Genomic DNA, 27,969 nt, shown 5'->3' with positions numbered 1-27,969 from the left:
CTGTGCAGATATTGTATTTAAACATTTTGTTGCTTAAAAAAGAGTTTTAAAAAGTTTATGCCAAGTATACAAGACTGGTTCAACATTTTAAATCAATTAATGTAATCTATCACATCGGTAGAAAAATCATATGATTGTAATAGAGAAAAAATATTTGACAATAAAGATTCACGACAAAAACTCAGCAAACTAGAAATAGAGGGGGACTTTACTTGATAAAGAACATCTACAAAAAACCTATAGTTAACATCATACTTAAATGTTGAGAAACTAGATATTTTCTCCCAATGTGAGGATGTCCCCTTTTCACCACTCCTATTCAACACTGTACTGGAAGTTCTAGCAATAAGACAAGAAAAGGAAGTAAAAAGTACACGAATTAGGAAGGAAGAAATAAAACTGTCTTTGTTCGCTGACGACATGGTTGTCTAAAGAGAAAACCCCAAAGAATCAACAAAAAAATTCTTGGAACAAACAAGTAATTATAGCAAGGCTGCAGGAATGAACGGGCACAGTACAAAGGGATCTTAGGGCAGTGAAACTATTTTGTATAATAATGTTAAGGTGGAAATATGACAATATATTTGTCAAAACTCATAGAATTGTAAAATACAAAAAGTGAACCCTAATGTAAAATATGGATGTTAGTTAATAATAATGTATCAATACTGGGTCATTAATTTTAACAAATGTACCATACTAATACAAGATGTTAATAATAGGGGAAACTGTATGTGAGGGAGGAAGAAACTATATTATCTGCTCAATTTTCCATAAATCTAAAATTGTTTAAAAAACAAAGCATTAATTTTAAAAAACTACAATAACAAAGCAATTATATACAAATGTTAAAATGCAAAGCAATGTGAGACCTAATAAATAACAAAGTAAACCAAGTTTCTTGGATAAAATAATCAAGACCAAGATGAAAGGAATTTGATATAAATTTTAAATCTTCAAGCCAAACTAATAAGGGAGGAGGAAGAAAGGGGACAACTGATCTCCATTAACTATAGTCTCCAAAGTTCAACCCTTATGTGTGTAATTATACAATAAATACTTGGAATCTGATATACTTTATTAGTAAGATGACAACCAAAGACATATTTATCATTTGTCATTATGATTAATTTCCTTCATCTGTCTTGTGGTATTTTTGTCCCTACAATACATAACAGATATTAGTCTCTATTACTGGAACATAAGCAATACAGACTACTTATTGCCAAAAGAATAGACCATAAGCATTCACAAATTTAAGAATTTAATGTGCTCTGCATTGCCTATATGTGAGGAAATATAAAGGTCTATTTATCATACTGTAATTTTATAATTTTGCTGAGTCAAAAACCTGTACTGAAAGCCCCAAGAGGCTGATATAAAGAGAGAATCATTTAATTTGTAAGTGGGTCTAGCTAACTCCCCACTATATACATCTCAATTCAGCTACCATTCCAGTAAAAATGTACTGGCAAGTATTCTTCTTTCTTGTGACTAATGGCCCCCAAAAGAAAGCAAACTGCTAGAAGTGGTAACTGAGGTAAAAATGAAAAAAAGAAAATCTAAGAAAGTGGTGCTACCTAGGAGTAAAAAAGAAAATTTAGATAACTTAAGAGTTGTATGTCAAATTAAGGTTGACTTGGATCTAAACTGTGGGAAGTTAACCAAAGAGTCTATACAGAAGAGAAGAGTTCATTAATCAAGGGCTAAACTTTTCGAAGATGAAAGGTGGTAAAGATGTCGTATAAAACCACTACTTAGAAAATGCAGAACTCTCTTTGGAAGTAAGAATGAAAAGCAATTCACAGCAATTTTTATAAAGTAGCAGTTAACTAGCAATAGTGAGCAAACTGGTTCGAGAATTTTACTAAAGTTTTCTCTGCATGTGAATGTCAAAGGGCAGCGGCATCAACATTGCCACAAATATGTTTCTCTTTTGAGCTGCAGAAGCTCAGAAAGGAGAATATAAACTGTTTCAATGTACAAAAATGGCTTAAAGTAGAATAAAATGGCTTTTCAATTATTAACATCCCTCATCATCACTTCCATTTTTCAGGTAAGTCCACAACTCATGTTACTATACATAATATAGCGTAGAGCTGGTTTTTGTGGTGTTTACGGAATGAATTACTAAGGGATAACGGTTATTCATTTTTAAAATTTAATGTGATTGTATCTTACAGGAAAATTTTGTGCTATAGGAGAATATAAAAATTTAGTAATATGAATTCATCTTTTATAAATCTTAACAATCTATTATACTTTTCCTTCAGGATGAAACTCCTCCACAAAAGGATTTCTTGTTTTATTATACCTCATTCCTTCAGACTATCTTAAAAGTTTGCCAAACGAGGAAATCTTAACTGTACATGTAACTACTTGACTGTACAGCGGGTATGGCCTTGGTCTGTTAAGATATCACTGAAAACTCAAGAGAAAGAAATGGTGAGAAAATTGGTTTTTTATTAGTTTTTTAAAAAATTAAAGTAATAATAATGTGTATATTAACAATCCACTATTCTAGACTCCATCTGAATTTGGAAGTAGTATAAATGATAATACAATGGCAAGTAATTCTGAAAAGCCAATCTGTAAGTAAATATCCACTGACATACTTTCTCTACAAATATGGTTCCTTTCCTCATGTTTTCTTTCTATAAACTTCTTTAGAACTTTTGATCTGTATCACACAAGTTAATTAATACTTCACTCATGCTACCTTTATTAGTTCCATTAGTTTCATGACTACTAACCTCATCTTTCCAATATTTTAAATCCCTGACCAAATATTCAAAGAATGTTTTCATGTGATCAACATTCTCTATTCAAAAAAAGCTAACCTCTAAAAATAAAAACTAGTTCTAACAAAGCACCTGTTTAAGTAAAACACCTCACTTTCAAGAGACTTCTGATCTCCAAGTCACCATGCCCAAATTATTTTAGCTATCAACTTAATATTACTTGATGCTAGCTAAAAAGAGAATACCACTAACAAAAAACGTCTTTAACTGGCTCTTTCACACCTGTGGACAATAATTTGGAACTTCACTTCAAATGGTTCGGCTACTGGAATAACCTCATACTGATACTCTAATAAACCAATGTTAACATATTATTTATTACTGGAAATAAAATTCCATTGAGCCAACCACCACCACAATAATGTTAATGATAGCAGCTGACATGCACTGAGTGTTAAGTACATGCTGGGTACTATTTTCAAGAGGTTTCAATTCATTTTAATCCCTATAAAAACCCTAGAAGGATAACATCACATTTTATAGATGAAGGAAATAAGGCAAAGTTAAATAACTTGTTCAAGGATACAAAGCAAGTAAGTGGCAGCCAGGATTCAAATCTAAGAAGTCTGGCTCCAAGACCCAGTGTTAACCATCGTGATATATTGCTTCTGTCAAACGCTATTTCTTGCTTCTGTTGGTAAAATAATTCTCTAAAAATAAAGACCAGCAAATTTAACTATTTTTAATTGAATTTAACGAATGAAGAAAAAAATCATGCTATGCTTCTTTAATATTTACATTCCAATGTTCATTACAGAAAAAATCTTGAAGGAAAAAAAGTTTTTATTTCTAACTTTACATAGAATATACTACATACTTACTTACCTGGCAAAAATTTCAAAGTTTGCAGCATCTGTCTTTCCTGAGAAAAATCCACCATTAAATGAGTCATGTTGTCACTGACCTTTGGTTTCAAAGAAAGGCGAAAAGCTGAAGCCATCGTTACCCTATGGCAAACACAAACATTGTTTTAGAAATAAAAGAATGGGAAGTATCATATGTTTAATTTATAAAATGAAAAGATAAAAATTATTTTACTCTAGTGATTTCAGAAACTATAACAACGGTAATAAAACTAAATAGAAATTTGCTCTTAGAGTCTTGGAAAATTAAAAAACTGTAAGATTTTTAAAATTTAAATACATTTAACATAACTTTAAGGAACTTTTGTCCGCCTACCTTTATAAAACTGTACACAAATACAAATATCACAAAAAAACGAATATCCAATATAAATCATTGTTTGCAGACCCAAGAGTCATCTGAACTTCTGTAAACTCAATCTCACTGACTTCCTGATGCCAGCCTCATTCCTTTTCATATGCCAAATAATGAACTGTACATGTACTCTGATTCAAACAGTCTCCCTAGTAGTCACAGCCACCCCATGTAACCTTGAATAAGAGTAGAGGTACACTGACCAAACATATAGCTTGGTAGCTGCTAAAGAGATGCCATGGATGAGAAAGGAAAGTAGTAGAATCGTAATTCTGAATATCATGCTAGTAGGTGTCTTTCTAATGTACTGACGCTAAATGGAAGGATACAAAGAGAAATAACCCTGTGAAACCACATGCCATGGAAATAATCATTCAATAAATATTTATTAGATGAATATGGTATAAAAAACAAACAAACAAACAAAAAGAAGTCATACAAGACCTCATTTTACCCATAGTCTGGGGAAATTGTTCTGTCAATTATAACTGGGAACTACAAGAAATACTCATGATCTATTAATTTGTCATTTTATCTCAAATTTCACCTTTTCACATTACAGTAAGTTTCCATAAGTATCACAAAGTAACTCTCCTTATCATCTTTTGTCAAAGAATGATACAAAAGTAAAATTCATGTATGCTGTCCTCCTAGTATACAGTTTGGGAGAGGAAGTAAATAGAGCTAGAGGTAAAAAGAGAATACCAAGCCTAGTCATTCAGATCTGCCAAATCTACTCTAGAGATCAATGGTTTGAAAGATATCAAACTTGTTGCAGTACTGTTATTTTGGGATAAAAAAATGTCTAATTGTTTCTGTATTCAGTTATTTAATTTTAAAACTAGGAAAGTAATCACTTTATTTAGTAGAAAGAAACAATGATTTAACTGATCTATTTATCAAGAAGAAGATGCTCTACTGAAATACAATTTATAGGGAAGGGAACCCGCATTGAATGCTAAGCATAACACTGAGTACATCGCATGTATTACTTTACTGGTTCTCAATACAATTTCAGATCATATCAATAGGAAGTTAGGAACAAAGGCTAAGTCTTAACATGCTTTGTTCTTTACAGCCCCAAGCATCTTCTGATTTGGACTTCTGAAAGAACTATATTCAGATATGTACTAGTAAATGCCCACAGAATCAATGAATGGCTTTGAACCTACTTGGTTGCTACTAAACCTGATTATTTAAATGTTTGTTGAGAACTGTTGAAAAAAATATCTAAAAGTGTTTTAGGGAATTTAAATCTGAAAATTCATCTGCAAAACTTGATATAATCACTATGGCCTCAAAGAAAAAGAATGTTCCTTCAAAAATACATTATAGAAGCTGTGGTACATATACACAATGGAATATTACTCAGCCATAAGAAGAGATAAAATACTGCCATTTGCAACAACATGGATGGACCTCAAGATAATTAGGCTAAGTGAAATAAGCCAGACAGAAAAAGTTGAAAATCACATGGCATCACTTTTATATGGGATATAAACCTAAAAGCAACAAATGAACAGGACAAACAAACAGAGACTCATGGACATAAACTGTAGACTAGCGGTTACCAGAGGGTGGGACGGGGGGGGAAAGGGGAGGTAGACGGGGTAAAGGGGTCAAATATGTGGTGACAGAAAGAAATCTAACTATGGGAGGTGAACACACTGTGTAAATATATATATGCCTTACTGTTAAAGTATACAGCTGAAACTTACTGGATTTCATTAACCAATGTCGCCATAAAAAAATAAATTTAAAAACTTTAAAAAATGCATTAAAAGTCTATTTTCTAGTCAATGAAAATTTCAATCTCCATAAATCAAGTTAGATGTATAACAATGCTATAAGCTTTAAAAAGACTGAGCTTTTTATTTTTAAACTGAATATATTTAGACAATATGCCTCAAAGCCCAAACTAACAATCTAAAATCCATAAATAATTCTCTACATTACAGGATCCACGTGGTTAGGAATGATTTAATTAATTCACCCTGACTTTCTCAATTTATTTCTACTAGTACAAGCTGAATACAAGGATCCCTCTTCCTCCTCGTTTTATTTTTGCGAAAATAGCTGCAAAACATATGGATGAACACTTTTAATTTCCTCAAACAATCTAATTAATTTGACTCTTCCTTTTATGATCTGTTTTCTTTAAAAACCAGTAATTCCTACAATATACCTCAACTAATCATATTCCAACATTACTAAGCATCCAGAAGTGTATACCAGTGATTTGTAAAACTGTAGAAATTTGCTGCATATTATCTTCTCATTTCTGTCTTTAGTGTTCTTGTCGCTCCCACTATTCCTCCTGCATAACTTCTATCACAGCAAATAATAAATACTTAGTTCTCACAGGTACTTTCATTTTCATATATTTGATTCCTTGCTCAGGTATATTATGCACTCTTCTTTAAAACACCACCTCTGCCCTCACATTAGGGAATAATCCTTTCTTCTCTTAGTGAAAATAATTATTTCATTATGATGATATGTTTAAATTATTTTTATGTTATAAAATGTAATGATGGAATTCTAGAAACTTGCTTCTTGGGAGAGCCCCTAAAAACTATCTCAGAGAAACCTGTAAATTATGAAACTAAAAATCAAGTTTAAAAAAATTAAGCTATAATTCAGAAATGTTCCTTAGGAAGCGAAAAATTTGTAGGGAGCCTAAAAAAAAGTATAAGCTTTGAAAAACAAAAACAAAAAAGCCAAACCAAAAAAAAAATGGAGTTTGCTCTCACAGAAAAAAGGAATCCTGAGTTCTGAGATCACTTGGATACTGATGAACAAGCCAAGAGGTTGGCTTAGAAGAGAAGGAAAAGAAATCAAGTTTCACTGAAGAATACATTCAGCCATGAACACTCATTACAAAATTAAATTTTGACACACAAATCTGGACAAAGGTCTCTCACAAAGTCTTTGGACAACTCAAAGACTGATTAGGAAGTGACTTCTAATTGAAAAAAGCAAAGACCTGAGTAAGACTCAGTGGAGTAGGTGGCTAAATAGAAAAATAATCTAGCCAGGGTGGAAGATGGATCACTCATAGCGAATTCCACAAGACACAACCCAAAACTACCTTACCCAAAAAACTGACCTACCTAGCAACCAATCCTCATATAGCCAATACTTTTCACCTTCAAGCTCTCATAATCTCGTTTCTAAATTCAGGATTTATAAGAATGAATCCCTGATATAAAATATAGAAAAAATATAAAGATTAATATTTATGCTAAGAATCCTATGACTGCCATGTGAATCTTGCCTCTCGTTAAATAAATACCATGAGAAAAACACATAATTTGAAGTCTTCGGCCATAATTAACAAAAGAGACACTGGCTTTCACACAATCTATAATTAATAATTTTGTAAATCATGATGAAAAATAATTTAATCTAGGATTCTGAGTGGTGATTTGAAGAGCTTGGCTTTCAGAGAATCTCATAATCCTCAAATGAAGAAATCTAAGTGATCATTTCACTGTAGTCAATGCTCGGTGACCAGCCAGGCAAGTCAGAACCATCCCATCTGTGGTAACCCAATCCAAAATTGCCAGCAGTAGTTTTAGCTCTCTGGTGTATTCATTACAGGAAGTACTCAATTCCTTTAGTCCTGGCTCTACTAATGAGAAAAACCTTTTAAGCCAGTCTTTCCCCATTTTCTTTAATATTCTCTTCCCATAAACTAGATAGTAGTGGCATTAGAAATAGATAGAGATGGCACCAGGAACAGGACGAAATGAGAATACGAAGGTGTTAAACAGAGAGGAGTGAAGTAGGAGAGCTTTAGCTCCTGAGGACTATTTAAAATGCTGTGACTTCTCAGAAAATAAGACACGCTTATAAAATTATAAAATGCATTCCAGGAATATATATATATTTTTAATTATTCAAAATGGTCCCCCATCCATTAGCATAGCTCATTAAGAACTGTACTAAAACTAACTAGATTATACCAGAAATGAAATTCTTTTAGAAGTACATAATTGTCCACAACTCTGTTCTTAAAAATCTTGCTGATATATTGTTTATTCCAGAAAACATGCATTAGATATTCTTTTTTTTTTTGTACCTGGCCATTAGGTATTTTTATTTTAACCAATGAGATTCTAACAAGAAATTGTTCTTGAATTTCATTTCTGACTTCAATGTCAACACAAATAAAAATGGAGGTTTTATTCCATACCTATCCTTGATCTGTCTGGCAGCCTTCGAGCAAATCAGGGAGAAGAGAAAGAAGGCAGTTAGTGCTTTTCATGCAAGTTTCAATGGCAGTGACATGCAAGAAAAGTTAGAATATAAATCCTGGAATATATTAGTTCATATTCACAAAAACATAAATTATAAGAAATCTGTACAGTTCATATCAGCTTGCATAATGTGATGTTAGAACGATAGTAGAAAATTCACACCCCATATAAAAATCACCTTAAAAGGAAATTTAACACTTCAAACTAATACCAGATGACTATAAATGTTTTTTCTTACCTTAAGATTATCATAACACACTTCCACTTTCATTCAGTCTGACACTCTTCAACTAGAACAATCAATCTCCTTCATGGGGCACACATGTCTATGCACTCTGATGATTTTTTTCTTATACATTTCAAATCTGCTCTCCAATTTTTCTTCAGAGATCTCTTTCACCACTTCATAATGATTGTTCCAAGTTTTCTCTATATGCCTTCACTGGGCAAGGACTTTGTTTTCTGAGAGCTTGCCTGCTAACATATAAAACTAGGCTGCAGTTCTACAATCCTTTACCCCGAAAGAGTGAAGTTGTAATGGCAAAAAATTCAGACAAGGAGAAACCAGAGAAATGCTTCCAGCAATGGGATCTTTCTCTCAGATGACCTCATAAAAGCTGCCAACTTAAATCTACTCTTCAGGTTTTTTTTTAGAATGCTAGCACAAGTTTAGAAAGGGGACACAGCTATTAATTAATGTTGTACACTCACAGAAAAATAATGAAAAATACAAGTAAAAATTGTTTTACCCTTTACATTTACATGCGAAATAAGAGCCAATAAAAGTTTTTGCCCACACTGACCAGCATGATTAATGATGCATCCAATGTAAGGCTGTTTTCCTCGACACCATCCCCAATGTCCAGCATAAAGCTTTGCACACAATAATAATAACTACTACATGTAACTGAACATACAGCACTGCTTCTGTTGCTTCTCCAGTTCCAGTATTGTTCTTACTTGGTATCAGTCATTTTCATACCCATCCTAAAAGGTTCTAGTCTGACAACCTTTCTACATAAAAGAACTACAATTTAGATCAGCATATTATACAGTTCCAGCACTATCATAATCGATTCTGTGACCCTGTACTAATTGTATTTCTTTATTAAGGGATTTTGGTCTTTAATGTTTCTAAAGATCCTTTAATGTTTCTAAAGATCCTTTTACAACCCAATTTTGTAGCATCTATATGTTCCTTAAATCATGACACTATGGATAAGAAATGTTAAGGAAGTCAATTACATTGATTTTTTAAAAATTATTGTCATTATAGCTAGAAATATAACCAAAGATTTTAATATAAATGTTAAGGGAGGGGAAGAGGAGACTCTTCTTTGTACTTGATGTTTCTTTATATACAGAGGAACTGCCACCAGCATTACTCCCTTAGTCTCTTTTTATTCCTTCATTTCTCTTGGGAGGTGATATGACTTAATCTGATTATGAGTTTGAAAGGAGAAACTAAAGATAAGTAGCTCAGCACCTTTCCATTTTTCTGGCTGTTTGCTTACCCACAGAGAACATACATTCTGTTCTTTCCCTTGATTTAGTAAGTTTCACTGAAAATGGCTCCCTCACAGACATCTGAAGTAGTCCCATAATGACCATACCCGGGTGGGTAAGTCTAATTCTTGGGTTCAATATTAGGAAGCTTTCCTATTGCTCTAAGCCAAATTCCTCAATATCATTTTATTGGTATTTGGCCTCTTAATCAGCTTTATTGTTTTATCTTATTTCCCAACTGGTTTAGAACTTGGTTAAAGTAATGTTACTTACCAGTCACTCTCAAATAACCCAACAATATGAAGACAATTACTATTTTTTAAATTGACCATAATGATTCAACTTCATATCCAGTGTTACTTAATTTAGTAAGATGTCATTTTTAGTGTGTGTGAAGGGACACATGCATGTAAAGCTTTCATGTTATTTAATATACTAGGCTGTTTGTGACAAACAAGAAAAAGGTATAGATGACAAGCCAGATCATTCAGGAAAAACTGTTGTCCCATGTATTATATATATAAATATACCTAGTTAGTAAAACTGAAAACTCCATGGTTCTCTTTCATTTAGGTTCAAATTTGAAAGAAGTTATTCTGTGCAATGATAAAGAGCAGAAAGTCTCAAATTCTGAAAATCTCTCTCTAAAAGGGTCCAATTTCAAGAAATGTCTTAAATTAGAAAAGAGATTGTTTAATTCTTTTCCTGGAATTTCTTCTCCCAAAGCAAAAGCCATCCAAAAGATATACAATATTATATTGCTTGATTTCTCTAAGTTTCCATTTCAAGAGTGATGCATTTTGTCAATTTAATATTTTGGCTTAATAAATACTAACCGATCCCAACATTTACCACTATTCTGTCTCCAATACATTTATCTGCAGAACTCCACTTAGTGAGTTATGAAGAGGCCTCAGTGAATGCTTAGATTTTTAAGTTATGGTACTATTATTACTGAAGAGCCTTCAAGAAGTATTAGTCATATTTCTTTGCTCAACATCACTATTTTGTACATCAATTTCAATCACTACTTCTATTTCAATCTTCTAGTGAAATCTTGTTTGCCAACATTTCATTTATCTCTATTCATTAGAGATGGCTCCTTTCTCTCTCATTCCCTTCCTCTCTCAATTGTTTTAAAAATAAATCTTATAATTCTGATCCTTTATTGTATCAGTTTTAGAAATCTGTCACCTAAGACAAAACTTCCTGAAATAGAATTGTAATAAGAATACAATGTAGGAGTAATCATGAATGGTTCTTTTTAATTACCAATTAAATATAAAAAGAAGTTAAACAAGATCTTTTCCCAGTCTCTCTTGTTTTTAATCGGCAATGAGTAGATAAACTATTTTATTCCATGAATATATCAAGCCCTTTAATGGCTAGAATCTTACTGTTTCTATGTTTCTTCTTAATACCCTCATTTTTCTCCTTTTATAGAAAGATATTAGAAGCAAAGTACTCTAAAATAGTTCTACTTATGGAGTAGGTATATTGAATAGTATTTTCTAAAGTTAAAAAGGGAATAATAAAAAAGAAGTTTTAGATCTTGTTTACTGTACTCAATGAGATATTTATCCAAACAGAAAAAAAATTTAATATTTCCAAATAGCTTCCCCATCAGCAGACATTTTGAAACTCATCAGCAAAAATAAGGAATATTGACCAAGATTTAAGTTATCTGAGTTTCAGCCCATCACATAACTAGCAAGTTACTTAACTCTTTTAGGACTCAGTTATGTCACCTTTAAAATGATGAGCACTAAGATATCTCTGAACCCTAAATGTCCATCCTAAGCCATCTTATTTGTAGAAAACGACTTTTTAAAAATTATCTAAAATTAACTAAACATTTTTAACAATCTAATTCTCAGAAATACAGGCGCAAATGGAAAAAGAGGCAGCAAAGGAATAAAAATCAGAGAACACTGATAAATAGCAACAAAAATAATGTATGTTTCTGAATGATAACTGCTGAGAGAAAAACACACTAACACTGTCAAAGCAATAAAGCTGGCAAAATCTAGACATCAAAATTGGCATTTGCTTGAGAAGATTTTTTATTTTGATTTGCAGTAAAGTCCAATAGAGTTTTTCAAGTTTTGTCTACATGTCTGCACTGTTTTATACTTCAAATTTTCATACTTAATTTGGGGCAGATAATTTTGTAATGGTTTCTTGAGACAATCTGAAAATGACAAAGAGGCAAATATTTAATACTTTTTCAATACTTTTAACAATATATAACTGAGACTTTGACTCTCACCCCAAAAATACCATATTAAGGGAATAACTTGGGAAATAAAGGGGACTCAGTCATAGAGAGTGAAAAGAAATAGTTTCAAAATGCTATTTTCCTTTAGGCAAAAATACCGACTTTCAAAAAACAAATTGCATACCAATTGATTCTATATATTACAAGTTTTATATTTCCTATATAAATCTGTTTATAAAAAGAACCATTTTTCAAAAACACGATCATTCAAAAGTCTTCCTCACAAAGTCATAGTAAATCGTTTTAAATAAACTCTGAATACAGTACTGCATACATCTGCTCTATGACTAAGCACATTAATATAATACACTACATTTTTATAGAACATAAATGACCCTCAACTGAAATAAAGGTGAAAAATTAGAACTTGAACTATTCTAAACAAACACTTAGATTTGTTTTTAAGTTGCCTTCACACTGAAACATGTCATGCTATTGTTGAAGGTGCTCTCCTCTCCCAGCATCCCTGACTTCAGCCTACCAAAGCAGCTTCTGCCAGTACTTCTGCTCCCTTGAATATACTGAGTGAGCTTCCATCCCTCTTCCTATTTGCTCCTCCCAGTGGTCACAGCCTGACACTCACTAAACAATATTCCAATGACTGAGAGTCAGTGTGGGAGACACACAAAACCCATTCTCCCTCTTCATCTGTTATCAAATGTAGAAGACACTGTTTCCCTTTCACCTTATTCTGTACATTTTATGCCAATAACGGCGCCTGGCAGGTAACCATTCTGTCCCTTCTAGTCTGACAAGTGGCAAGACTGCGATGAAATGACTTGTTAGTTACATTGACTTGGAAACTGTTCCACAGACTCAGCTCTTTTCACAGGTAGAATTCAAGTTCTAAATTCAGGGGGTGGGGAAAGATAGGGATACTAATTTTGGCAAAGGATCCAAGAAGTATTGCGCAGGCCAGCTATTAGCAGAGAACCCACGTTTGGTGGGGTTTTGGCTACTTGTCCATCCAGAAATAAAGCTAATGATCCAGATCTCATCTGCTGGTGATCTTTCTGCATATATTTACTATCAACCCATAGTCTTAAAAAAAAAAATTAGTGAAAGTCCATTCTAAAATCCTTTTCCATTTGTGCTATTTTTACTTGCTCACTTTCAGACTGTCTAATGTTGGTAAATAGCACAGCTTCATATTCAATTCTCATGCTGAGATAATGCAATGTGATCATTTAAATGTTAGTACTTAAAATTCTCTTTTAAGTACTATGAAGCCTAAAAAGACTCATGGCCTGGGTTTTAGCCTGATATTTTTTTGTCCCCATGAACTATTCATATTAATCTGATTTAATCACTTTAAAGTGGGATATTTGAAATAGTATATCTTAAAAGAATTTTTTTCCAAATTTCTAAGGATATACTGCTAGTCCAATAATTAATCTTGAGTCATTTTTCCCTATTGTGAGCAGTTAGGAACCCTTCGAATTTACAAACAGCTGGGAATAAGTTTTAATTAAGAAAGCTAGAAGCAAAGCTGGAAAGAACAAAGGAGAAAGAGAACAGTAGCCCTTGAGAGGAGGGGAAGAGAAGGACTCAGAAAATGACAATGAAAAGAGAAACTTGGTAGAAACAAACTGTATCACAGTTTTTCTGAGTGTCAGTCCCTATTTAAATGCAACTGGACTCAAGTTATTTTTGAGTGCTTATGTATACACTTTAGTCTTCTTCCTCACGCTCAGGCTCTTGGCCATGAATTCTTGCTGCTATGATTACAGCTGCTCTACCCCACTAGAAGTAAACTCTCTTGACAACAAGGAAACAAAGAAAAAAACAAAAAACTTAGTAGTGCCATGTATGTATTAATAGTCAATAGATTCTGAGAAACTATGAACAGAGAATATTAACTGTTTCCCATGAACTCTACGACACTGATTTTTGATGACTCAGACATCTTTTGCTTTCAGCATGTTTTTTGGCTATGTTCTAGATATTTAAGGTTATCACATAAAAGCCCTTTAACTAGGTGACATGTCTATTACATTAAAAGTACCTTAATGTATAATACATTTCCCTCATAATTCCTTTATATAAGTGCTACTAAGTGCAAAGATGAACTTTCTCACAAGCACCTCCAAATACGAGAATTAATTAGTTCACTGGTTTATAGCAAAATAACTTTTGTTTTGATTAATTTCGTTAAAAAATATCAATTTTAAAGTTCGTTTTCAAAATGTAGGAAAATAAGCCAGCAAATGTTACCTTCTTGAGGAAGTTTTTCCACCTTCAAGTTCACAGAAAAATCATAAGATGAATACATGAACACAAATGAATCATAAAGCCACCTTTCTAACACCAATGCAGCTCATTACATAGTCCACAAAGACCAAGGAAAGTGATCTCAAACAAATATATTATCTCAATAAGATTATGACATAGTATATATTTTGCTAATTATATGGCTTAATTTCCCACTTTTTCTATAACATTTAAAAAACAACCCTACTTAAAATAAGAACCAGAAACTAGAATTCAGAATCTCTTTAACACCAGAATCTAGTTTAAAACATTAGCAGTTTTCTTGCTCCACTGTTCGTATTTTCATATCAAATATACCCCTTAAATAAAGGACCTACATTTTCATATTTTAATAAAACATTCAAATAATCTCTTCAACAGTAGAACATTTAATAACAAACTTAGTAACAAATTCCACTAAATTAGTGCTCATTTGCATCAAGCAGATGTTTTCCCAACTAGCTCACAGAAAGTAAGACAAAACTAGATTTCATATTCCTTTTAGACTTTAGATTTTTCTAGACTGAATGAATCCAAAATTAAAAAAGAAAATACCATTTTTTAAACAAAACTTTCTGTTTTAAGTGGATTAGTTTTTTGGGAGTTTAGAGCACTACTTATCTTTTTTTTGTACCTTTGAAAATTCTTCAGCTTCCTTTATATCTAATGACCGTGTTGCAAATTCTAGTAGTTCTTCAGAGTTCTCCAGGGCATTATTACATTGACTAAGCTGACTCTAGAAAAATAAAATCATTAAAATAAAATTTCCTATTGCCATCAGAATCTTAAATATGTATTATCATAATAAACTTAGAATTTTAATGGCAATAATTGAACAAAAATATTTTCAAGAACTACTGAAGCAAGGTAATTTTTAACAAATTTAATTATCTTAATACATTGTACTTAACATCTTATAATTTGTCAGAAAGAGCTCAACTGCAGATAAAAACATATTCATCATTTAAAAACACAAAAGAAATTAAAGCAATTGTAAATAACTGGAGTCAAATTTACTTAAAGATTCTTCTCTGCGTAGTCTAAAAACCATCGACAATTAAAACATCAAAATAATCCATCTACAGACAACATCCTCTATAACGAAGACTAAATTTCTTGGTGATATTTACCTATTTAAGTTAAAGTTTATGAATCGAATTACAGATACATTCAGCTGAGCACAACCTTAGTATTCCATTTATCACAATACTCAGTAACAGGTACTCTTATTAATACTAATTTATAGTTTCCAATACTCAATAACACAGAACATATCTTAAAGAATCACAATGTTAGTGAATAGATTTTTTTAAAAAATAAAAAGGAACAAAATATGTAAGTGTTATACTGATATGCTGTTATTCTGATGTGTTATTTTCACCAAACACGACCTTTCTTAATCAGTTCGTTCTCTCTCTCACTCTGTCATTTGGGGATCTAAAACTAAGCCCAGTCAGGTGAAAATATTGTTGATGATGACTTTAAACAGAGAAACAGACCCATTTCTATGCTTTTAAATGTATCCAAGATTCATCTTCAGAATATTTATAAATATCTATTCCATATTCAAATCTACTTAGTTTCCCCTTGAGATCAACACTAAAGATAAACTATGGCTTGTTTTGTTGGTTTCTAATATGTTCTAGTTTACTTTGGAAAAGTAGAATAGTTCAGCCATATTTTGGGTTAAAATAGGTTTTAATGTGTTATTCTAAGAACCGAACCACAATTTCATAAAAATACTGCTCCTCCTGTAAGTAAACCTTTTAATGAGTTCCAAAGATGAATTAACAACCTATCATTTGAAATATGCCAGTAAGAGAAGAGCTTAAGGTTTAATAAAAATCACTGAGAACAAAATGGTGGATATAAATGGTCTATACAGGATCTCTAGGGCAGACCGTGTCAATGTAGTCTTAAAGTAAAAAATATCAAGAAGAATAAAGAATATATCTAAAGGAACCATTAATGTGAAAGAGTCCAAGCTGAGGTCAAAGTTTGAGATAAAATAACATTCTAAGGGGAAAGGCTATGAATGTACTTTGAAGTCAAGAGGGAAAGCAAAAGAAGGGGGAGAGTACAAAAGAATACAACTTAAAGAGCACTACTTATCAGTTACTCAGAGGAATTATTAAAATATCTTAAGCAATACAACATGCTACTGAGAGTTTGTGAACCCAAAGGAAGAAGACAGATGCTCTGTTATCTCCAACTAAAGAAGGGAATGGCATCAACAGCCAAGCTGTGATTCTTTTTAATATTTGGTTTTAAAACTATCCCAAGAAAACTTTATGGTTTGAAGTACCATTAGGCTGACACCACTGTAGCTTTTCTTTGAATCATAACACAAGAATATCCTCAAGAATGAAGTTACTCTCACTAAATTTATGTTTCAATAACTCACAGTCTTATTTAACATCCTATTGTCCCCTCAGTTTCCCCTGGTCCCCTAGATACCATTCTTATTTAGAAATTTGCCCAAAGTTTTGTGGCATTGAGAAGGAGAGGCAAGTACTAAGTATTACAAGGGCTAATAAAGTATAAGATAAAAGGAGGGGGAAAAAAATAAAACAATGATATCACTGGAAAAAAATTAGGACCTGAAGTGATGATACAAAAAGAAAAGAAGGTGCTAACACCCTTGCAGTCACTACTTCCAAACAGTATTCAAAACTCTGATCCTCCCATTTTCTGCAACATTTTGAATTCCTCAGTTAATGATGAATTTGACAGAATACAAAACCTGAAGCAGACAAAGTTATCAGAGACTCTATGAGAAAAAGAGTTTAAATAAATTTATATGACCCAATTATGTATTACTGGGAATTTAGTCAACAACTTTTAAGTCACTTACAAAAGCGATAAATGCGGCCTGTTATAAGAGCACTATAGATTTTATGTAAACTCATGTATATCCTGCTCTGTACATGGCTGTCAGAAAACAAGTTCTGATATAAAAATACCACACTTCTTCTAGAAGTATAGACATATTTTAAATCAAAAATTCACAATAGATAAAGATTATTTAATTCTGAAAATCTCAAACACCTTGAGTTAAAAAAGTCAACACTCCAAAGGATCAAAACCCACATGCCATGACACCGATGATATTAGATCTCTCTTCCAAATCAGCACCGGGCTTCAAGATGATTCGAAGACTCTTCCAGACTTTTGATCTTTGATTATCTTAACTCTCCCTTCTCTTTAATAAATAAGTCCCTTCCTCCCTCAAAGTGCTTCAAATCAGTTTCCAATGAACTGTTTCTTAACTTAATTCCCTTCAAGATTCCTCTGCATTCTGTACAGCTATATAGTGTTTACATTAACATTATTCTTAAATCAGTTATTTCTTAAATATATTTTTGCTTACTCTTATAAATTCTAATCTCTCTGACACAAGGATCTGATTTTCCTTTCTTTTGCATTTCCTGCAAATTATCCTCCATTAGAATGTGAAATCCATGCAGGTAGGGTTTTGCTCACTACAAATACCCCAAATCCAGCATAACACTAAGTCAAATTTTACTGACTGATACTGTCGATCAAATATCATCACTGACTTACCGCCATAAATTGTGCTAACAAAAGACACTCTAAACTAGCTTCTCAAATATGAATTTTGAACATTAAGATGTGGAACATTTTCACAGTTTTTTGAAATCTTTTACAACTCTATAGTATTGTTAGGGCAAACATAACAAGACATAGTGAAGATGATAAAATAGTTTTTAAAAATCCAATGGTAATTATGATTTCAATTCCTAATAATGCTTCGCTAAAGTCATTGCTGTTAAGAGCTTTATTATCCAATGTATGTGGATTCTGAGGGAAGGGGAAAAGGGAGAATAGAGAAAAGGACCTCAGAAGAGCTAGTGAACCCAATTAACTGCTCTTAATTAAAAGCTAGCAATATAAGATACGTGAATAGAGAGCAAGTAAAAAGTATTTTTCTAAACATAAATAATAAAGTTCCTACTCTCAAGAAAGGTGTTAACAACAGTTTAATTTTATCTAGCCAACTGCAAGTTTTTTTATAAAATGTGTCTAATGGCTTCCTCTAGCTCCCCTATTAACAATGCCAAAAAAATAAACTACATGTACAGTTAAGCAAAAAGAAGGTCCCGACAAAAAATAGGCACCAACTAGGTATTTGGAGAGCTTACAAGTAAGAGAAAAGGAAAATAACAGTAGCAGCACTGAAACATCACTCACCCCAGGGATAGTTAAAGGAGGCATATAAAAATTGATAATGCATATTCAAAATGCATGACTTTTTTTTGTCACCCGATGGGAAGAAGAGAAGGTTGGAGAAAAAATATGACTCATGGCCTCAACAGTGGCAGATTTAATATGTGGTATGGGCTAGGTTAACAGAAACAGCTGGCGAACACAATGAAGATGAAGGTAATTAGAAATTCTCTGACAGAGAGGGAGAGAGGGAGGCTGCAGATCAAGCAATGGAATGCTTAAAAGGTATTCCAAACTGGTGCTGTGAAGAGGGATGAGAAATCTGCAAAGGATGAGTTGTGGGGTAGATCTTCAGAAGACAATGAGTTTTCCTTTTCTCTCCAATTTTGTTTTTTAAATGAATGAATTTCTTATTTATTGAAATTTATAAATACTTTATGACTAAATAATTACCTTTGAATGATTCAAGTAATACCACCCCCACCTCCTCAACATAAACAAAAAATCTCAACCTGGGAAATATGCACAGACTTGGAAGAGTATTTGACCCTTGGAAAATGCATGTGTACAGTATGTGCATAAGAATGAAAGAGAATGTTTGTATTCTTCTCCAGCTTTCCGATTCTCAAATCGACATACAAAAATCAGCTACATTTCTATATACTAACAAGAAACAACCCAAGAAGGAAATTAAGAAAACGATCCTATTTACAATAGCATCGAAAATAACAAAATATTTTGGAGTAAACTTAACCAAGGAGACAAAATACCTGAACACTACCAAAACTGCTGAAAGAAATTAAAGATGACACAAATAAACAAAAAGGCATCGCATGATCACAGACTGGAAGACTTAATATTGTTAAAATGTCCATACTACCCCAAACAATCTACAAATTCAATGGAATCCCTATCAAAATAAAAAAAAAAATATATAAAATTTATATGAAATTGCAAAGGACACTGAATTACCAAAACAATCTTGAAAAAGAAGACTAGAGTTGAGAGCACATTCATACTTCCTGATTTTAAAACATATTACAACGCTAATCAAAATAGTGCGATACTGGCATAAAGACATATATCAACCAATGGAACTGAACAGAGAGCCCAGAAATAAACCCTCACATATATGGTCAAATGATCTTTGACAAGAGTGCCAAACCACAAAATGGGGAAACAAGAGCATCTTCAACAAATGGTGCTGGGAAAACTGGATACCCACATGCAAAAGAATGAATTTGAACCCTTACCTGACACTACACAGAAAATTCACTCTAAATGGATGACAGGCCTAAACATAAGCCCTAAAACTATAAAACTGCTAGATGAAAACATAGGAGCAAAGCTTCACTACACTGGATCTGGCAATGATTTCTTGGCTATGACACCAAAAGCCCAGGCAAAAAACAAAAGCAAAAAAACACAAATGGAACTATACCAAACTGAAAAACTTCTCCACATTAAAGAAAAAAAAACCAGTGGAGTAAAAAAGCAATCTATGGAATGGGAGAAAATAAATGCACATCATATCTGACAAGCGGTTAATATCCAGAACTATAAAGAACTCTATAATTCAACAACAAAAAAACCTGATTGAAAAATGGGCAAAAGACCTGAATAGGCATTTCTTGAAAGAAGAAATACAAATGGACAAGTATACGAAAAGATGCTCAACATCACTAATTATTAGAGAAATGCAAATCAAAACTACAATGAGGTATCATCTCACACCTGTTAGGGTGGCCATTATAAAAAAAAAAATAGTAAGCAGACGTGAAATGGGTGAAGGTAGTCAAAAGATACAAACTTCCAGTTACAAAATAAGTCCTGGGGATGTAATGTACAGCATGGTGACTATAGTTAATAATAGTGTACTGTATGTTTGAAAGCTGCTAAGAGAATAAATCTTAAAAGTTGTCATCACACACGCAAAAAATTTGTTACTATGTGTGGTGATAGATATCAACTAGACTTATTGTCATGATCATTAAGTAATACATAAATATCAAATCATTATGTTGTATACTTGAAACTAATATAATGTTATAGGTCAATTATATCTCAATTAAAATAGTAACAAAAAACTAGGAAGTAGCAAGTGTCAGCAACGATATGGAGAAATTGAAACCCTTGTGCGCTACTGATGGGGTTGTAACATGGTACAGCAGCTATAAAAAACAGTATGGAAGTTTCTCGAAAAACTAAAAATAGAATTACCATAAGAACTAGCAACTCACTTCTGGGTTTATAGCCGAAAAACTTGAAAATACGATCTCAAAAAGATAGCTGCACACCCTTGTTCACTGCAGTGTTATTCACAATAGGCAAGAGATAAAAGCAACCCAATTGTCCATAGACAGATGAATGAATAAACAAAATGTGGTATATGCATACAATGGAATATTATTCAGCCATAAAAAAAGAAGGAAATCCTGGGACATGCTAAACATGTACGAACCCTGAAGAAATTATGCTGAGTAGAATATGCCAGTCACAAAGGGACAAATACTGTTATGGTTCCACTTATAAGATATCTAAAGTAGTCAAAATCAAGAAAACAGAAAATATAATGATGGTTGCCAGGCCATGGAGAGAGAGGCAAATAGGGAGTTGTTTGATGGGTATAGAGTTCAGTTTTGTAAAATGGAGAAGTCCTAGAGATCCATTACACAATAATGTAAATACAGTTAACATAACTGAACTATATGTTTTAAAATGATTAAGAGGATAAATCTTGTTTTTTATCACAATTAAAAAAAAACATATCAATGATCAAAAAATATTAAGAATCATTCTTCTACAAGATAAAAGTAGAGTTATACACATACATTTTTGCTTTCAATAAATCAAGCATTAAACTAAAAATATTCATATTTAAATAGCTGCATGACCTCACCTGTAACTCCTGTAACTTACGAGCTTGTTCCTGCTTGATACTGTTAATCATACTTTCTTTCACCTCATCCAATATTGAGTATAAACTATCAAATTCTTCATCTAACTCTGTAAGTATGTTAGAAGAATTTTCCTATTTAAGAAACAAACAAAATGAAATGATTTTACTGAAGAGCTGTCAAACATTAAAAACTAATATACACTTATCAACAGAGAAAATAGAACCATATTATAAACTATCTCAGCCTAATATCATAAAAATAACAGTTTTAATATTTGAATAAGGTTTTAAAAACACATAAATCCAAGAAGCTGGCTATTAATGCTTATAGTACTATTTCAGCCATGAGTTAAGCAGCCTTTTATGCGCTAGCCCATCCTCTCTTCACTCTTTATAATACTGTTTCCACAGGACAATGTGAAAGGTTATTTGAAAATTGTCAACTCTGTCCAAACCTTCTGGCTCTAAGGCAGATCCTAAGTCAGGGGTTCTCAACCTCTGGTGTGCATCTGAACCATTGGTGAAGCATTTCAACAAAATATTCCAGAGACTTTTTATTCTGTAACTCTTTAGAACAGTTTAGACATATATGGATGGCGCTGACTTGGTATAACTTTTTAAACTAGGTTGTCTAAAATATTGCATTTACACAAGATACGCAGAACTTCAAGACTAAGCAATTCCCTACTGTATCCTAAAAGATTTATCAAGCACTGGATTTTAGTGCTAGGAGGAACCTCAGAAATCATCTACCAACTAGAATTTGTGTGGTCAAACTCCTAAATAAGTGACTTGCCCAAAGCTACACTACTAGTTGCTAGTGGCAGAATTAATATAGTAGTTCAAGTCTGCTGACTTTCCAGAGTTCCTCACTGCTTCATTAAGCAAGATGCTATTCTTTCATCAAGAAATAATTTAATATACCTGGGAAATCCCTAGATAGGCCATATGCACAACTGCAACAATTATGAAATAAAAGACGTTATTTTAAGGCATTTTTTTACCTTAAATGAATCATTCAGTTATGAGAAACAAATTGACACTGGCTAAAAGAACTCATATAACCTATCCTAATCCAAACTTTTGCTTATAATACTTATAAAAAACAGACACTGTCTCACTGGAGTCTTACCAAAAGTAGTGTTAATCATTTTATTAGTTTATTTACAGTGGTAAGAACAAGCTGTGGAAGAAGTATGCAGTCTGGAAGGCAAAAGACCTAAATCGAATTCCACATTAACCACTCAGTAAGCCGCTTCAACTCCTAGACCTCGGTTTATTTAACCAAAAGGAAATGAACTAGTCTTTTCCCCTCAACAACCAACTGGCACATTCTTACAGTCTTTTATGTGCACCGCCCCCCACCTCTCCCGTCTTCAGGGATGAGCGTGGCTTAATTCCTCTATTTTTTCCTCTGAATTCCAAGGTAGAGTTCTATTAATTTGTTAATTGGAAAAATATTTTGGGCTAACTATATCTATGGTCTCTTTTTTCAGATGATTATCTTACCATATATCAAGAATTTTTGAACCACTAGCTTTATTCACTTAAAGTGGATTTGTGAATTCGCCAAATTTTCCATAAAGTAGTTCAAGAAAGGCAGTTAAAGTGGTGAAGATCATAATCAACTATCTTCAATTACGGTAAATTCAGAAGTAAAGGAAAGGCAGTGAAAATAAGGTTTAACAGATCAAGAACCAGGCAATTACTTAGGTTAAAACAAAAACTACAGGAAAAGACTCTATGTCTATAAGTGTCCTACAAATCTATGCTTATTTTAAAAAGAAATTACCCTTAAATTCATTAAGGCGCATTCATGGGGAAGCATCACCAGATTATTTTAAGGTACTTTCCACCACTAACATTTGATTGTTTATAGTATGGATTATCTCCCCAAACCTGGAACCATTTCCTTAAGCATTCTTCTCTCTCCTCATTGAGCACTTTACCTTCTACTTCTATGTTTTACTTTCATCTAGTTCTACAAGCAGACCTCTTATCATCTACATTTTTCTTCCACTATTTACTATAAAAGAAATGCTTAGCTCTCCAGTACATTTGAAAAAGTATGACTTGCTCTTAATTAGAATTAGAAAAGACAAAAATAAAATGGAAAAGAACAAAAGTGAGCACTATAATATTCCCTAGTAACTATTACTCCAGAGTTGTCTTTTTCCCTTACAATTGATCTTTCCTTGGAAAATGCAGGAATAGCAAAGAAGGCATTTTTATTTGTCTGCCATTTAAAATTCCTGTGCTCCATTAGTTTATAATCTAGAGTTGATGGTGTGTATTTATATTTCTGATTTGGTCCAACAATCATTCGCTGTGACATATTTACAAACTTTTAAAAAAAAATTCATACCTGAACTCCTTTTAGTGTTTGATTTAGTGTATCAATAAAGTTCTGAATTTCATCATTTTTATTTGCCAGAGTTGAAATGATTCTTTGTAGAGCTTCCTAGGATTAAAAAGAAATTAAACATTATGACATTTTAATAAGAGAATTATAAAGTTCATTAATCACAATTCTCTAAACAAATCCTTAAGAAAGAGTTTGTTACATAATAAAAGGAGTAATGTAAAGCTTCTCGTTATTCAAAATTTCCAAAGGCCTATAATTAAAAAGATGGAATATGTATGTTCTTTGTTTTAAAACTTCTTATTAATACACAACTTAATCACAATCATACTTTTCATATTGAAGATTATCAAAATTATTTAGTATCAATATTATTATTTTAGGTCATAAAGCCGTGGCAAAAGAATAGAACCAAATCTTTAAACATTGAAAAAATAATGGAAACTTCTATACAACATCAGGATATGAGAAATAAAAGCAAAGAGACATTGAAATTTGATTTTATTTATTTATAAAAATAAAAAAACATATTTTAGAAATATGAAAGTAGATATTAAATGTGCAGCTAAAATTACAACATTCATTGCAATATTTACAAATACTGTAGAAGCATAATAAATAAGGTAAGTAATCTTAGGAGCAAGTACTTTAGACTTTTTGATAATGCTTCCTATTTAAATAAAACACTTGGTCATTTAATTTTCTCACATACTCTAGTTTGGTGCTATTCAATAAAATTTTCTGCTATGACAGAAATGTCCTATATATGTGCTGTCCAATATGATAGTCACTAGCCACATGAAGCTAATGAGGAAAAGAACAACTGAAGAACTAAAATTATTTTTTAACTTTAATTTCATTGTTTATAGACATGTGTACTGGACAACACAGGTCTAGTTGTTTAATAACTCTCTCTGGGTACTAAAAGCAAAACCCAAAAACGAGGTATTCGTATTCTCAGTAAAAATCAAATGCAAGTACTTTTACTTTATAATTTTCCCAGACACACAAGCCTATATCTGTAAGCACCCACGAGTGTAAATATTTTAATAATTTCTTGTGAGAATTTATGTGGTAAAGATCTCCACAAAATATAATCCAATATTTATAAAAAGCTATAAATAAAAAGCTCAGGAAATAACCTGATAAAGGGATAACATTTTATATAAATGTTCATAAAGCTATTATAGTAGTGAAAAATTAAAAATAATTACAACAGTTCTCATTTAATTCTCACAACAACCCTTGGAGATAAGTAGGTACTATCATTCCTGGGGTGCCGCCTACGGCTCTCTGCTGTATTCACTTGCCTATACTGTACCTTCCCATCCTCACCACTCGTATTATTTTACTACAATAACAAAATGAAGTTATGCTATGAAAGAAGCCTCACGCCAAGAGTTACCTGTTTACTCTGTAGGTGTTCCCCCCAGAAACAGGTGTAACAAGACTCTGAAGTTATAATGCAGAAACTTTCTATTCTCAGAATCAGTGGCAGAAAACCATTATATCTAGGTTTATATGTTACTCTGCATCTGAGGGCATCAATAACCAAGTGGTCATAATTAAAGAAACACTTTGATGTATGGGTTTCCCACCAGCATCTACTCAGACCAAGAGATTTCTGATTCAAATTAAGTTCTGCACTAGTATTCCAGAGAGTTGAGATTTACAAACCTAGAACCACTGAAAATATCACTAACAATCGACAACTTCAAGGGGTGAAACTATTATGATACCCATTTCAGTTAATATTAACTAAGCACTTTCTACGTGTCAGGCATGCTAAGCTACGAAAAAGGGAATATCTTTTTCATCTTCACAACAGATTTTTTTAAAAAACTGTTATTAGTCTTTGCATTTTATGGTTGAAGAAAGGGAAGGTTAAATAAATAAGTTAAGAAATATTCTTAGATCACAAAGCTATCAAGTGGTAGTCACAATTCAAAGACAGGAAGCTGCAAGCCTGTACATTTATAGCAGTCTGGGCTGCTCATATTGCTGGGGACAGTACAAAACAATCATATGGTTCTTAAAACCAGAGCAAAGGAATCAATGAAACCAGCATGCAGAATTCCTGGAAAATGTCCTAATGCCCCAAGAATGATGACATTTGCATCACTCTACACCATATACCTCTCCTTAGATTTTGCTAACAAGAGCTGAAATTCAGAAAGCTCTATCCAGCTGTAAGCTAGCTAACCAGAATCTTACCAGTTGACCATAGCTATAGCAACACAAACAAGAGTACTGTGCTCAGATGTGATGCAAGAAAGTGAAAAAAGAATTATATATTGTCAAAGAGTTCAGGAGTCTGATCATCTTAAAAAGCTAATAACTAGGAGAAAGTCATCCCTCTCTAACAGAGAAACAGTTCAGAGCACCACCTGTTATACAGATGCAACTAGGGTGATCCACAGAAAAAAAAATCTAACAAGAGACCTGGTAGGAACACTGCCTTCCCACCCTGAGCCCAGCTGTAAGATGTCAGGGCAGAGAGGAGGTACATTCCCATCCAGGATTTAAGGAAATACAGTGTGTCAGAGGCTGAAGAAGTCTTATCCATGTGTGACTTTTGTACTCACTGTTCCATTTAGTAAAGTCTAGGAAGCTCACGTTTAGCCAAGGAAACCAGAGGTCCCACCATCTAGTTAAGAAGAGGTGAGAGGGAACGGAGACGGGGTATTGAGTCTCAGGTACTGCTGACAGCAGCATAAACTGACATAATCCTTGTGAAGGGCAACTTGGTAATACACACAAAAGGATTTTTTAAAATATATACACATTAATTCACTAATTGTATTTCTACTAATTTATTCTAAGTAAGTAAATAAGAGTATAAGTTGAGATTTGCCTACACAAATGTTCATCTCAATGTTATTTATAACATTAAAAGGTTGAGACTAACATAAATGTACAACAAAAGGGTACTGATTAAAAATCAAGTAATATAACAATACAGAAGAATTCTGTTGAATCATTAAAAGTGGTATAGAATATTAACATGGTAAAAGATTCATAATTTATTAAGTGAAAGGCAAATTATAAAGCATATTACACAGCATGACACCATAGTTTTTAAGTTTCTATATATTAAAAAAAGACTGGAATTTAAGACATACAAATGTTAAAAGATGTTATCTCTAGGTAGAAGGATTATGGATGATTTTTATTTTCATTTATCTATGTTTTCTATTTTCCTACAATAAATTTGTATTATTTACATTTATAATGTAACAAAAGTACACGGGCTAGCTGTGCAAACATTTTATTATAAATTAGTTCAAAATATAATTAGCTATCAATCAATAAGTATCAATAACTGAGACCAGATACTACCAGAACCTTGTGCCTAAGAAGTGCCAACTGAGGATATAAAACATATAAAAAGAAAATGGAGACAAAATCCACTAACTTCAAAATATTGTCCGCCCTAGGCTGGAATATCTATCACTAAAGGAAACATTCAAAGTGTTTGCTGCATGAAAAATCCTGTTTACATTCAGCTAGGCATTTGCAAAGAAGCACTGTTAAAATTGGGGAGAAGAAAAGGGTAAAGTCCACTTCACTATACTTCTAATTTCTTAAATTGCCAAGTTCAACAAGAAATGAAGATATCTGTATTTAAATATAGTGATCATGAGTATGTCAGTACGGTCCTTTAAAGAGGGTAGGGTACCTACCTTGTGCCTGGTACATTATCCCGGATCACTTTGACCCATTCCACAGGAATGTTTGCAATTGTGCTTACCTACGGAGTATAAAATCCCACTATGCCTTCCTGTTCACAGCTCTATTTTAGAAAGCTAAGGCCCTCCCGCAATAAAGAAAAAGAGCTGGAGAGAGGGCAAATAGCAGCAAGAAAGATCAAATTCCTGGTTTTCATCTAAATCATATTCTATACTTTCTATGAACTATTTTCACTAGCCTTAACTAGTTTCTTTTAAAGAACTACTTTATAGAAGTTTATTCCAGCTAACATTTCAAGTTTTAATTACTTTAATCATACCACCATTTAAATGCAAAGGATTCAGGCAAGAAAGGTGGTAATGAAAAAAAAGCTTGGATGGTGAAGAAAGACCTGGTTTGACTCGACTACCACTTGCTAGCTGTGTGACACTGAACCAACCTGAGTTTCATTTTCCATATCTGTGCAATAGAAATGAGTTGTTGTGAGACTTTAAAGCAGTCTAACACAATACTTG

The 27,969-nt window shown here is 32.7% G+C and overlaps 1 protein-coding gene across 4 annotated transcripts in view; it reads right to left on the bottom strand.

The window, feature by feature from the left end:
• The window catches only part of FSD1L (fibronectin type III and SPRY domain containing 1 like), a 49,503-nt gene that overhangs the window by 17,802 nt on the left and 3,732 nt on the right, over positions 1 to 27,969 (bottom strand). For 2 of the 4 annotated variants that reach the window (XM_006906072.3, XM_025041346.1), the window contains exons 2-6: positions 23,768 to 23,863; positions 21,403 to 21,534; positions 14,950 to 15,051; positions 8,218 to 8,240; positions 3,627 to 3,748 (exon numbers count right to left, since the gene is read on the bottom strand). In XM_006906072.3, the coding sequence (XP_006906134.1) occupies positions 3,627 to 3,748; positions 8,218 to 8,240; positions 14,950 to 15,051; positions 21,403 to 21,534; positions 23,768 to 23,863 (475 nt within the window). The remainder of the gene's footprint in view (positions 1 to 3,626; positions 3,749 to 8,217; positions 8,241 to 14,949; positions 15,052 to 21,402; positions 21,535 to 23,767; positions 23,864 to 27,969) is intronic. The other 2 variants (XM_015599601.2, XM_025041354.1) reach the window with 2 other exon arrangements.

The sequence above is a fragment of the Pteropus alecto genome, unplaced genomic scaffold, assembly GCF_000325575.1.
Source record: "Pteropus alecto unplaced genomic scaffold, ASM32557v1 scaffold111, whole genome shotgun sequence".
Classification (NCBI taxonomy): domain Eukaryota; kingdom Metazoa; phylum Chordata; class Mammalia; order Chiroptera; family Pteropodidae; genus Pteropus; species Pteropus alecto.
This window is presented reverse-complemented; position numbering and strand designations above follow the sequence as displayed.